Below are 14071 nucleotides of genomic sequence, written 5' to 3' on the forward strand. Positions count from 1 at the left end.
CTTTCATCAGCAGGAAAATATTGCGACAAACAGTGAAACAAATTGATAGCAATGAGGTTGATACAGCAGCATTAACCTGAACAGAAATTCTCTCTGCATAGAGCACATATCTTCTCCAAGACTTTTGACAACTATTGCAGTTTTCCTCACTGTGGGGAGGAGGGAGGATATTAAATAAAACCCCTATTTAATTGGCCTTGTTTGGTTTTATGTCCAATAAAGAGGAAAGGCATTATTATTAACAGCCTGCTGTTTTAATTGATTCCATGTAGTGCAGAACTTAGTGCTGCCTATTTAGGAAATCTTTAGGGAATTTTAATCTTAAGCTCTAAAATATTGTTAAAGTACTACAACAAAGGAGGCACTTGAAAATTTAAGGGAAGGTGGAAAGTTATGCTCTCCCACAGGTTCTAGGTTATCAGATTGAGTCTCCAGTGCTAGACAGTAGTTAATGTATTGTCTAGTCTGTATCTGCTGCTCTTTTCTAAGTGAAACAGTGGATTTCAATTCACTTCCATGTGAACAAATGACCACTGTAAAATATAACATGGCAAGTTGTGCTTATTGCTTCCCATGGTGGCAGTTTCAATTAAGATCAAAGACCAAGAAGATATGGAGACTAAATCACTTTCCTGAGTCTGAAAGGTACTCATGCAGGTCAAGGTGAGGGACATTAAGAGCAATCCTGCTGCTTACCAGACTGTGGATAACCACAATAAATCATTTTGCTTGGCTGTCATAAAAACCGTATCAGCTTTCATACACAGAGTTGGAATGACAATAGCTGTATGAACATCTACTCACAAAATCAGAACTCTTTGGCTTGAAAAGGGATACCTCCAGGACAAAATTAAGATCAGTGGATATCTTTGAAATGAAAATTCTGAATAGAGTTTTGAACAAGACTTCAGAATTTGGCACAAAGGACAGAAAATCAAAGTTACCCTAATAAAAGCTAGCATGTCTGTATTTACTGTGCTCAAGTGCTCACTAGTGTTGCGAGAAGGAAATCTTGGTAATTCAGACTTCTGTTCAAAATTGTTTCTATTAATTACACAGACTACACCTCATGGACCCTCAAATGTTATTGTGTGTTTTGGTAGACAAAGTAAGACTTTACTAATGACAAAGGATTCTGGGTACATGTAACCTCTTGCATTATCATTTTGCTACCAAGTGTACTGTGTTTTGCATACACAACATTTGGGATGTTTTCCTTACCTAGAGTGCAGTCTGCAGCTGTCACTCCACTGGAGTTCAATCGCTTTTCCTTAATATTCCCTTCGTGCACAGCTTTGTTCAACTTGACATGCTTACCACACTTATCCTTTCTCTAGCCAAGTCCCCGAAGCACCTAAATTGCTATATGTGCTAAATCCTTCGTAGTTCAGTAAATAACTTCAAACACATCTTCAATTCGTATAAAAATTAGTTCTTAGTATGAAAGATGTTAACACTTTTTTTTTGTTTGTTTGTGTTTTTGTTAGAAAAGATGCAGATATAATTTAAAAACAACCAGAGCATTATGTATTATTAAGGCAATATTTTCCTTTTCCTTTTAATTGTAATTGCTAGGGAACATGCAATTTTAGCAAGTGGAAATTTATCTACAGCTCAAATAAGTGTTACTTTGGTGATAGCTATTATAACACTACATTAGACATCAGAATGTTCATCACACTTAACACCTGGGTCTGCCACAGTGAAAGGATGAACAATGCAACCAGTGGTGAGAGGTTGACAGTGCTTTTGTTATTAATGAAACCCATCCAAATAATGTTCAGTTTTTCAGGTTTTCAAACAAATAACCAAAACCCAAACAAATCTGAACTTTTTTTTTTTTTTTTATCTGATGAAGTATCAGTGTGGGCAAAACAAAATTGATGTACAATTCTATAACTTCATGCACACAAAGGATATTTTTCTTAAATATACTTCATTAAAAGGTATTTTGTTCAGGATCAAGTAATGCAATTTAAAAAAATAATTAATTCAGAAATGTAAAATAAGGGATATAGATTGAATTCTATCAGATTTTAAGTTTTCTTTGAGTTCCTTTTTTTCTGCATTCTTAAACCTGTATCTATATCACACTGTCTATCACTCCTTTGAAACTGGATAAATTAAAGGAGATTACATGGTAGGAAAAACAGAAGAGTTTTAATTTATCTTGCTTTCCTCTCATATCTGGGCATGCTGTAGATTTTAACAAAGTAAAGAAAAACATTTTCATCCTTGTGATTAATTTCAGATGCTTATGTGATTAACAGAAATGATATTGAGATATAATTGAAAACATTCCACAAATGAGTAGCTATGTGAATTATAGAGTTTTTGTATCAAAACACACAGACAAAAACCCTGCTGTATTGCCACAATCACTATTTTTGAATTTTTCTTGTAAAATCTTGTAAAAGCTAATGAAGCTAGCCCAGTTTAAAAATATCAGGGTCTGATGATTTATTATGGTATTTCTCTGGAGTTGCATAGTATTTCACTACTGCAACACTGGTTTAGCAAGTGACAAAATCTAATTCTGTAATATTTTGCAAAATATGCAGTGCCTTCTTTTCAACTTGATTTCATTTTCTGATCAACTGAAGTCTGCTATTTGTAAAAAGATATATGTTTTCGAACTTGTGTGCCTCTGAAAAGGAAGATGCCAAATTTTCACTTAATAACTACCTTTTTCTTTTGTCCAATTAGTCATTTAGACACTGAACACTGGCTCCATTATGAGTGACTAATACTATTTTTGCTGAGTAAAGTAGCAGTGACCTTAGTAACACAGTGAGAAGGAAGTAATAAACTAATACTAAAATATCTGGCTAAATCTACTAGGTTTTGGTAAAATGTTAGTCATGTTAGGACAATAAAAGGAATCAGTAATTTCAGTGTGTTTTGCACGAATATTTGTCTGAAAATAGTTCCAGCATGTCATCTACTAGGTTTTCACTTTGAATGACCCTTACGTCTACAAATTTGAAATGAAATTAATGAAGAATTCTTGTTGAAAGATCTACAAAATCCTGTTTTCATTAAAAAAAAAAAAAAAAGTAATTACATTAAATGAGCTTTACTTTGATAGGAGAAATGACTTTGGAAATTTCCTAATCTGAAAATTTTTCTCAGTGATTAAAAATTCCCTTCAGCACAGAAGATGTTGAAACACACTGAAGGAACAATGTAACACTTTTGAGATTTTATATTTTTGGAAATGACTCGAAGTTAAACTGTAGTCATAGCATGTTATCTTGATTCAAAGAATGTTTTAACTTTGAAGTTAAAAAACAAAAACAAACAAAAAACCCCTACAGTTTTCTTTCTAACACTGGATTTTAAGTATTGGACTACCTCAGAAGAAGTATGCTAAGAATCTTCACCCTAAGTTATACCTTACTAATGTTTTTCAATTAAAAAGCTTATTGAAGTAAAACCATTTAAACAACAACAAAACAAAACAAAAAAACCCCACACCACAAAGTGAATACACTGTGACTTCCATAAGGGCAAGCAGAACAATAAATTGATTGTAGGTGACAAGATTTTTAATGCAAAGTTAACTTTGCTACATTGTACTCAAATTAGATACATTAACTTTTAAAATTTGCTGACCTTTGTGACCTTCATTCTTCATTCTTAACATACCATGGACATTTGATTTACATTTAATTACTGGGAAGTTTGAGTTAAATGAGTGTAGCCTATATTTTTTAAAAAACTTGTTCATATTAAGAGATTTCTTTCTACTTAGAAAAGTCAAGCCATTTTACATGGGTTTGAATTACTTTGTCATATTGTTTGATCATATTATATTGTTTTTGAATCAAGGGGTAATATTTGAAATTCATACACATATTTTTTTCCATATGATTCTTATTGACTTAAATAATGGTTGCACTGCTAGAACCTACCTCATGCAGGGGAGTTGGAAAATAAAGTATACTCCTTGCTATGCAGATATTAAAATATATGCTAGGCAAGTAAAAGTATGGAGAGGAGATGGCGTTCCAATAGCAATGTTATCTATGAGAAAGCTACCAATGCTTATAGCAGCATCCTTTCTATATTAAAATCAGCAGAAGAATGTAAAGAGGATTTTATTCAAACTGTTTTCTGTTCCCTCATAAAGATAATAAGATGCTTCACTAATAATAGGATGTATCAGTTTACATTTAATATCTTCTTGATTAAAACTACTTGAAGTAGCATGAAATGCATACAGTTTGCACCTTTTCTAGCTAACATTTTTTTGCAACAGTTATCTTTCAGTTTGGTCAGAATATGGTAAATGGGAGACAAGTAAACCATGCAAATTTCTGTCAGTTCACAGCACACACATGACAAACACATGGTCACTTACTGCCTTGATGCTTTCAAAGTGTCCACCTTCTTTTTCAAAGTCAATTGGCTGCCCATTGAGTGTCCAATAGAAAGTGACATCTAGTGTGCTGTCATGAAGGGCTTTGCAACTGAGGACAATGCTTTCTCCAACCATTAACTCTATCTTCTTAGGTGTCAGCTCTATTCTTGTAGGTTCTTGAAATACAGAAGGATTAGGAACAATTAGGTGAAAGTCTAGATATAGTCCAAGGCCAAAATAACATGACTGAGTTTTGCTTAGTCTACTCAGACTTACATTTACTGTTTGTTTCAAATACACGATGTAAAATATTGAGAGATGACAGTGGTGAACAGAAAGTACAGCCAGTTTCATGAAAGCAATAAGACAGGATCCTAAAGAACAATCCATAGGAGTTCTCAGATGGATTAATTAATGCATTTTATTAGCCTCAGAAAAAACTTTTTTTTTTTTTTTTTTTCTTTTCTTAAGGCTGCAGTACCTGGAATCTTGTGATTGCATGAAAACTTCAGTTTAATCACTTAAAATAAAAAAGAATATTTCCAGGCCTAGTAAATATAGGAAAAAGCTTGAAAAATGTAATACAAAAACTTGAACCCCTAAAAACAAACCCCATGATCATTGGAGAATTCAGCTGTAAAATGACAAAAATGGGGTTTAGAAATTAATTGCAACTCAGTGACTTGATTATTATTACTGTTCTAAGAAAGGATATTTCCTTAGATTTTATATTGATATAATTTCTACTATAATCTTAAACTTCATTCCCATGCAGAAAGAGGTAGGGGTAAAGAAGTTCCCAAAGCTAAAATATGTTAAAAGAGATATTAATTATTTTACTTGTGGAATTATTATAATTTAAGTGATTTATACACACATATATATGTGTGTATATATATGTGTATATATATATATATATATTTTTTTTTTTTTCTGACATTCATCTACAGTATAACAGCTGAAGTATTCAACCTGATGCAGGATACAATGTTTGACCAGATGGAGGTTAGCCCCCCTACCTTGTTGGAGCTGGTTTTTTATTCTGCCTGCACAGTGCTGTTATATTGTTGGCTGGGGATTCTGAGCAATAATGAACATTAATAAAGAGAAATCATCATTATCATCAAAGCATTTTTCATACCTTTAACAGATACCGATGCAATGATTTCTGCAGATCCAAATACATTTACACCTTGGCATAAGTATCGTCCTTCATCAGACTTGGAAGCATTCAGGATTCGCAGGCTCCCATGTGGAAGAATAGTTATCCTAAAAAGGGTAAATAGATAAATATACAATTATATCTTCCTTTCTAGCAGCCAAATTCCATTATAATAACTTTTTCAGAGCTAATAAATAGGATTAAGGACTCCTGCTTCTGTAGCAAGGGATGATGAAGATAATAATTGAATTTTCTTCTGTTTCAAAAAGGTTGTAATAAACCCATTTTACTCCTTCCTTTTCTTTAATTCAAAAAGTTTCAGGAAGGCATTAGTAGATTAGAATCCTTTGACACTTATCAGTGTTGAATTTTAATGAACCTTTTGTAAAAAGTAAAAAAGGTCAGTATTTATAATTTCTATTTAAAGCTTCACTGCTTTATTATTGTCAAATCACATCTCAATATCAAGCACAGGCTATTACATTTAGAAAAAAATGACCTTATGAATCAAATTTGAGAAGAATGTGAAGTAAAATGTAAAAGAGGACTAGAAAAATATAAAATTAATTGTATCTGGTCAAAATATGATTTATGGCATTACTACACAGTGTAGCATAGGGACTTAAATAATCTCTGCTTTTTTGTAGCTCAGCTTATATTTTTTTTTCCTTGAGTTTTATATGATTGCAGCTCCACTATGTCTCTAGGTAAGTAACCCAACCGAAGCATATTTGTGAGAGATGTTCAACTATCTACATCTGGGAGTTTCAAATTTTGGCTTTGCTTACACGATATTAATCATAAAGTCCATGAAGATACACAGAGATGAAAATTAACACTTTTTTGCTGTTCTAAAGTGACAAATCTCCTAAATTTATTATATATTATCGGTGCAGCTCTGGCAGAGCAGTAAATAATCATTGCCTCTTTCCTGACAGAGAAGTACAAACCTAAGTGGAACATGGTAACTCTTACATGGCATTTAAGCCAAATCCTGCTTGTAGATGTTGTACATCCTTTCCCAAGTTGGGCAGTGGTTATGTCTCTTTCAAATGACATGGGAGATGTAGGTTGGAAGCTGTCTGGCAGTCATAGATATTGAAAGCAGATAATCCTCAGTAAGTGCTTTCAGGTATCGCATAGAAGTGGAGAAGGAGGTGAAGGAGTGTTTCCTTCTCTATTTTCAAACTAAAGTAAGACCTCTCTGTGTAGGAGAGTCTAACTAAGTAGGTGGGTGCTCTCCTTCAGTAATGGTTGAATTTTTAGATACACCTATCCAGAGACGGCTTCCCATCTGTTAATGTACTATAGTAACTAGCACTCCTTTTGCTGGGAGACTCCTATTGAAGTTATGATCAGTAATCATGGAGGCTACAGTGTTGTGGTTTAGTCTGGAGAAGTTATTTAACCAGGAGTAAGTTGCTTTGAACATCCCAGCTAGCAGATCTGGGTTGGGCTCTTCAGCCAAAAAAAGTGAAGATATTCCCTTTCTAGGTTGAACATGTTAAAATCTAAAGCTGAGTTACCTTTGATTTAAGCTTGAAGTGATTTACCAAAGGCTTAATATTTAATAATGTGTCCAAACTAAATCACTAGTATGAGATAGCATCTTTTTCCTGGAAAAATAATAATATCCCCTATTCTCTGACTCTGTTTGTGAAAAATAGTGTTTTATTATCTGAGGTTTATAAACACTGAGATGTAGAAAAGAGACCTTCATTCCAGTGAAAAATGTACTTCTATTCACTTCAGGTGTGAAACCACTCACTGCTCTCAGCAGAGAGACAGAAGAAAACAACAGCTTCAAAAGGGAATGGGGCAGAGGAAGGGCATGCCAGCTCTCAAATTCCCTAGCGCATTCTGATGATGTGTCTCCCATCTTGCTCTAAACAAATATATATTAATATCTGATTTACATTATTTGTCTGAAGGTAATTTTACAGAAAACATAATTATATTAAACAAATACCTCTGTATCAGAGTTTTGAGGTTTTAATGGTTTTTGTCCAAAAAATAAAAAGGCCTGAAATTTCATCATAATGTGTCACATCTTTGAAGAAACCATCTGCTTTAGGCACTGACAGGGATGTAAACTTCCTTTCTTTCCTTTTGGTGTAAGTTTTATTTTCCTATCAAGATGCTCTGTGATCAATGTTCTGAGAACATTTTATCATTAGTATGACAATAGCCTTTGCAGAACAGTAATAGTTTTCATCAATATACTGTCAACATCAGACAACTGAAAGGACACTCCTACAGTGTTTACAAATTATAAAAGCTTATACACAGCGTAAGTCCTGATATAAAACTCTTTTTCATTCTGAGCTTGGAGGAAAAGAAAGTCAGATGCATATGGAAGACTATCTAATGAATCTCATACATATTATCAGCTACATTTCTATTTAGCTAAAAGCTCTTGTCATCCATGAGGAAAAGAGCAATCGTTTGATCAAAGGAATTGCAAACACATTTGCTGGTGAATTATTTGGCTGAGAAATTAATACTTTCCTTTAAATGCCTAGCATTCATCTGTTCCCTTTCTTTTATATGTGTGTGCGTTAGGGAAAAATGCCAGAGGCTGGTTATGATGGAAACTGAAATGCTTTATTTATTCACATAACACTTGCTGCACACAGCAGGAACATAGACTTCTCCTCCTTCCCTGCCAATATCTCTCAGACACGGAGAGACCACCTGCATAGTATGTCTACATATTTTAATAAGAAAATACCATAGCAAAAGGTTTTTTAGCTTTATAAATAAAATAGAAGAAAAGGGAGAAGAAAAGCAGTTGGGGTAGAGTTAAGGACAGTCCAGGTAAACTGAGGGAAAGATGATGATAGATGAATAGATATAAAAAGGATGGATGAGAGATCAGGGTGATAGTTTGGAGATTACTGTATTTAAGTCTAAGAAAAACTCATTGTAATTACATAAAGGAGATAGATGTTGTCCACACAAAGGCTCTTTAAAAATTGGCAAATGAGGTTAGTGTCTCTGTAGAAAAGAGTTTTCATCTGTCTAACAACATGGAGAAAAAGAGATGAACATTAATTTCTTGGAGTCAATAAGTATGTTTGCTTAAGATCAATAGAAACAAAGATTTTAGCAGGAATTATTAGGAAAGAATAATCAAGATATGACAGCAAAAGGACAAGAGATAATATTCAACATGATTTGATAAAGTACACTGAATTAGACCACATTTTTGTAATATTTAGTAAGAAGAAACATTTTCTAGGGAAAATAAATGCAGATTTGATCTTCCACATGTTTCAAACCTGTTTTCTTGTGGAAATTCACGACTGGTTACACAGGTTTAATATAGAAATTTAAGACGTTCAAGAAACTGTTTGAATAGAACAGAAAAATATTTGTTTTGAAAGAGAAATCGTTCTTTGTACTATTATCCTATTTTTCATAATGACCAGAATACAAAAAGAAGGATGCTAGAAATTTGATGAAATAAACAGTTAATTGGCACAGCAAGATCAGCATATCAAACAGGAGGGCTTTGGTAACTCAGCACCAGACTCATAGACAAGTGGTGAATGTGGTTCTGAACTAACTGTATCAATGCGGCAAAGGCAAATGGAACCCTAGAATATATCAGATACCAACTTGAAGCTCTTTATGGAAGTAACAATACATAAGTTGCTGAGGAAACACTATATGGAATACAGGACAATTTTGATCTTCAGTATTCAGAAAGATTAATTCTAATCAAGCTGGAACTCAGGAGGACCATCAGGATGACCAGAAAAGAAAACATTTCGTTCTAGAGCTTGTAAAATGAAAGCTAAGGCATCTGCATGTGAGTTTATATTTCACATGTTAAATGATGTCAGTAGTCAGTGGAAACTTTATTGACAGTAAAAAAGTTTAGATGTCTAATTCACATTGTAGATATCTACACTCAGGTATCTCAACCTGGATCTGAATCTTACTCTCAAATCTTGACTTAGCTCCCCAGATGTAAGTGTCTGTTGTGACCTGACAACATTTGAGGGATCAAAGTGCCCAGCTGCTGTTCACTTCAAGAGCATGACTTTGAAATTAATTTCCCCATTGTCTCCACTTGCTGTGGCTTTGGTTTGTAAAATGAAGCAGTGTGAGCACATTAACTTCAGTTGATACTAAACTCAGAGGGATGCTTGAGGAGTGCATTGGTTTTCAGCTACAAATAAACATCCAGAAACTCAGAACACTACAAACTTTTTGCTGCTCCTATTGATCCACTGTACCTTCTCACATAGAAATAATCATAAGGTATCCAAGACACCTGAGCAGGGCTGATCAATGCGACACAAGACCTGTGAGAGGACTTAACTGCTTAGAGCACACCAAGGTTTACAGCAGGTATAAGTGTGACTTTTTTGAAGGCTAGATGTGAGCTGGGATGACACTGTAGGACTCTCAAAGGGCAGCAGCAGTTTGTGGGGGGGTAGGTGACTTAAGCCCATAGTGTAATGTTAGATACATTTTAAAGAATTAAGGGATATAAAGTCTGTTGATGATGGTGTTCATAAGCTCCAAGCATGATGCTGGTCTTTGAACTTAAACACCTGGTCTCTCAGAAATCAATTAGTCACAAGCTTTACTGGATACTTACAGTATGCCCACGAAGCTGAAAACCCCCAACGAATAATGAAAGGGGCTAAAATGAAACTGAATGTGAATTTCAAAGTGTGTCTGATATCTGTGGATATTGAATTTTTCCACTGTGATTTTATCTGAAATAGTGCAGCTGTTTGATGCCCAGATTTCAATGCCTGTGGTTTTCTTATCTAGAATATCAGCAAGTTTGGAAATACATATTAGTAGTGTTTCTGTAATGTCAGTTTTGTTAATGACTACATAACTCAGTAAACTATGATGAGAATTGTTACAAAACCATGGTTTCATAACATGAATGAGAGTGTAAATTTTCTTCTTTAATGTTTCATGTTGGTTTTAGATTGACATTGGAAGGCTACAAAATACTCAGTAATTATAGTTTCAGGCAATATTTCCAACTGATTATTTTAACTGTAAAAATATTTGCAATCTATTCAAAGATACTGCTTAGCAGTAACACCTAAAATTAGAAACATTCTTAGTACATTTGTTTAAACAAAAATGCATTATCTCATACAGATCTGCCATTTGATCAGTTTTGCTCTTCTTTTACCAATAAAGTATGTACCAAGGAGAGTAAGACCTCTGACAAAAAACGTGCTGTTTTATCTGGAACAATGAGGATGTTGATGTGAACAGAAAGGTGTTCTCTGATACCAAGTGTCTGCTGAGAAACTGATGGATGGAAATTAGGCTCACAGAAAATGCTGGATCTTTGTTTATAAATGGTGTTTTGGAGTCCTTTATCTGGCAGTCAGAAATGCCTTCTATTAATTGGTGTTGACTGACACAGCGGCAAGGAACGGTGCTGATGGAGATGAACAGGTTGAATGTGAACGACAAAATTCAGGTTCCTTCAGGCTTTATGTGTTTTAGATTAGAGGACTGAGTAGAATAGGATGTTTAAGAATTGCTCATATGGGCAGTTGGGCAGGATTTTAAAGCATCCTTTACTTCACAGTATTTTGATTAAAACGTAATGAGCTTTTTCCTTCTTGCTGTTTTATGCATAAAGAACTTGTGAGAGTGACAATAATCTTTGTCCTTGTTTTGAGGGGAAGGATAAAGAAATACAGTCATCATAGTTTTGGTATGAAAAAGAGAGGTCTATTCTGCCTGCTATATTGTTGTAATTATTTTTGCTTTGATTAATTCTTAAGGATAAAAGAAACATATTAGTAGACCAGATACTTTTATTGATCCACCGTCTCACAGACAAAATATTAATTAATTAGTATTTGGTACCAGCCACCATGGAGGTTCTCAGATTTTATTTACAGCTAGCAGAGGACATACTGGTTCAGATGATGGAAATTCTCAGCTCTCTTTATCACAAGGGACAGTTTTACCTTGACCCACTGGGGTCAGGATGTACATTTGTTGTTCCTATCACAGGGAAAATCAGTGCGAAGAGACCTCCATCAAGATTAAGATAATGAGAAGGGGAAACTCTAATTTTCATTCTGTTGCATCATTCATAGCAGTTTCTCATGAACAGATGTCTCAATGCTGTGGCTAGAAATTGTTAAAAAATTCTGCAATGGACCCTGGAGTCTGGATGCTGAAGGAGTTGAGGCAGCAAAAGTTACAACTGCTACACAACTTCAGGATTTTACTGAGGACTTGGAGCAGACACATTGACAGTGAAATAGAAATAAATGCCAGACAGCTTACACTCAGAGCTTTAAGTTCTTTAATTAACAATTACATAGTAAGAAAAAATAGAAGTCAATTGTGTGGTCATATTTTTTGTGTGGGTGAAGGATTAGCAATGGGTAGTTTGATTAGGTTATACACCTTTTTACATTTCACTTTTTTTTTGTTTGTTTGTTTTACTCTATTTTGACTTTAACTTTCATACTGAAGTCAATTTTTATAGGACTTCAGAAAAATAATCACAGAAATCAGGGAAACATTTCAATTAGTTAAAAGCTTTGGAAACTTTAATGCCTAGTAACTGAGTAAAAGAGAAGTGTAAGTTATTGAAATGGTTAGAAATTTTTCCCCTGCATTTCTCATTGGAGTCTAAAACCAGGAGTATGAAATTGGTTTGTGTGCAGGTTGGAAACAAGAACTTGAAAGATGCAAATGGAGAGAAGCTGCACTGACTCATTTAGCCTGTGGCCCCTCACAGTGTTCCGATCTGAGCAATCTGTCATTTCACATTAGCTTGAGTATGGGATCTGTCACTATCCTTTAATGTAGATTACAAGGAAGAGGGAGAAGTATTTGTAAATAGTTGAAACCTTTATTTCTCCTTCAATGGCTGTAGGCTCTCTCATTTCCCCTCGCTTTCCCTTGCTCTTTCATAATAGATGTACAAACGTCTAACTCTCATAGAAAAAGGATGAATTATTGTTATAGTAAAACCACTTAAGTAAGCAGAATGCCACCTACTTTATATACATTTTTTATATTATCACACTGCATAGAGTCTTTTTATTTAAGTATTGTTGATCTAATTAGAAATAAGACTAAGTTGGGCCCAAATCCCTCGGCAAAACACAAAATTATTTGGATTTTCTTCACTTCAGATTTTCAAACATTTATAATGGTGTAATTCCTCTGCGTGATATCTTAAGTCATTGGAATATGCTAAGACTTATTATTAATGTACTGTAAACTACTTCCAGCTCTATTTAAGCTAATCTATTCATACTGTCTTAAGGCAGTTTTTTTTCAAAGGAGCCACAACCGGGCCTCTAATTTTGTCCTTGCCATTTGCTGCACAGTAACATTTGTGCCTGAAAATACACAACTCTTACTGGTGGAAGTGGTGTCCAAATATGTAAATATAATTTCAAGTGGCTGACACTAAAAGGCAGTTTCTGCTAACAAATGTAGCTTCCATTCTAAGCATAGGGAATAAGTATGATAAGTATGATAATAAGTATGATTTCTGCAGTTGACCTTGACTTCAGTAAAGCATTTGACACAGTCTCCCACAGCATCCTTACAGCTAAACTGAGGGAGTGCAGTTTGGATGATCGGTGGATCGGTGCATAGTGAGGTGGACTGTGAACTGGCTGAAGGGAAGAAGCCAGAGAGTCGTGGTCAATGGGGCAGAGTGCAGTTGGAGGTCTGTATCTAGTGGAGTGCCTCAGGGGTCAGTACTGGGGCCTATATTATTCAATATATTCATCAATGATTTGGACGAGGGAATAGAGTGTACTATCCGCAAGTTTGCTGATGACACCAAGCTGGGAGGAGTGGCTGACATGCCAGAAGGCTGTGCTGCCATCCAGCGAGACCTGGACAGGCTGGAGAGTTGGGCAGGGAAAAATTTAATGAAATATAACAAGGGAAAGTGTAGAGTCTTGCATCTGGGCAGGAACAACCCCAGGTTCCAGTATAAATTGGGGAATGACCTATTAGATGGCAGTGTAGGGGAAAGAGACCTGGGGGTCCTGGTGGGCAGCAGGATGACCATGAGCCAGCACTGTGCCCTTGTGGCCAGGAAGGCCAATGGCATCCTGGGTTGTATTAGAAGCGGGGTGGTTAGTAGGTCAAGAGAAGTTCTCCTTCCCCTCTACTCTGCCCTGGTGAGACCCCATCTGGAATATTGTGCCCAGTTCTGGGCCTCTCAGTTCAAGAAGGACAGGGAACTGCTGGAGAGGGTCCAGCGTAGGGCAACACACATGATTAAGGGAGTGGAGTATCTCCCTTATGAGGAAAGGCTGAGGGATCTGGGTCTCTTTAGTTTTGAGAGAAGGAGACTGAGGGGTGACCTTATTAATGTTTACAAATATGTAAAGGGTGAGTGTCATGAAGATGGAGCCAGGCTCTTCTCCGTGACAACCAATGGTAGGACAAGGGGTAATGGGTTAAAACTGGAACACAAGAGGTTCCACTTAAATTTGAGAAGAAACTTCTTTTCAGTGAGGGTGACAGACACTGGAACAGGCTGCCCAGGGGGGTTGTGGAGTCTC

At 35.4% G+C, this 14071-nt stretch overlaps 1 protein-coding gene across 2 annotated transcripts in view; it reads right to left on the minus strand.

The window, feature by feature from the left end:
* CNTN5 (contactin 5) overlaps positions 1-14071 on the minus strand; it is a gene marked incomplete at both ends in the record, with an annotated part of 369931 nt that overhangs the window by 61030 nt on the left and 294830 nt on the right. For both annotated transcript variants that reach the window (XM_080353816.1, XM_080353815.1), the window contains 2 exons: positions 4364-4539; positions 5505-5632. In XM_080353816.1, the coding sequence (XP_080209942.1) occupies positions 4364-4539; positions 5505-5632 (304 nt within the window). The remainder of the gene's footprint in view (positions 1-4363; positions 4540-5504; positions 5633-14071) is intronic.

Source organism: Nesoenas mayeri, assembly GCF_963082525.1.
Source record: "Nesoenas mayeri genome assembly, chromosome: 1".
In the NCBI taxonomy this organism is placed as follows: Eukaryota; Metazoa; Chordata; class Aves; order Columbiformes; family Columbidae; genus Nesoenas; species Nesoenas mayeri.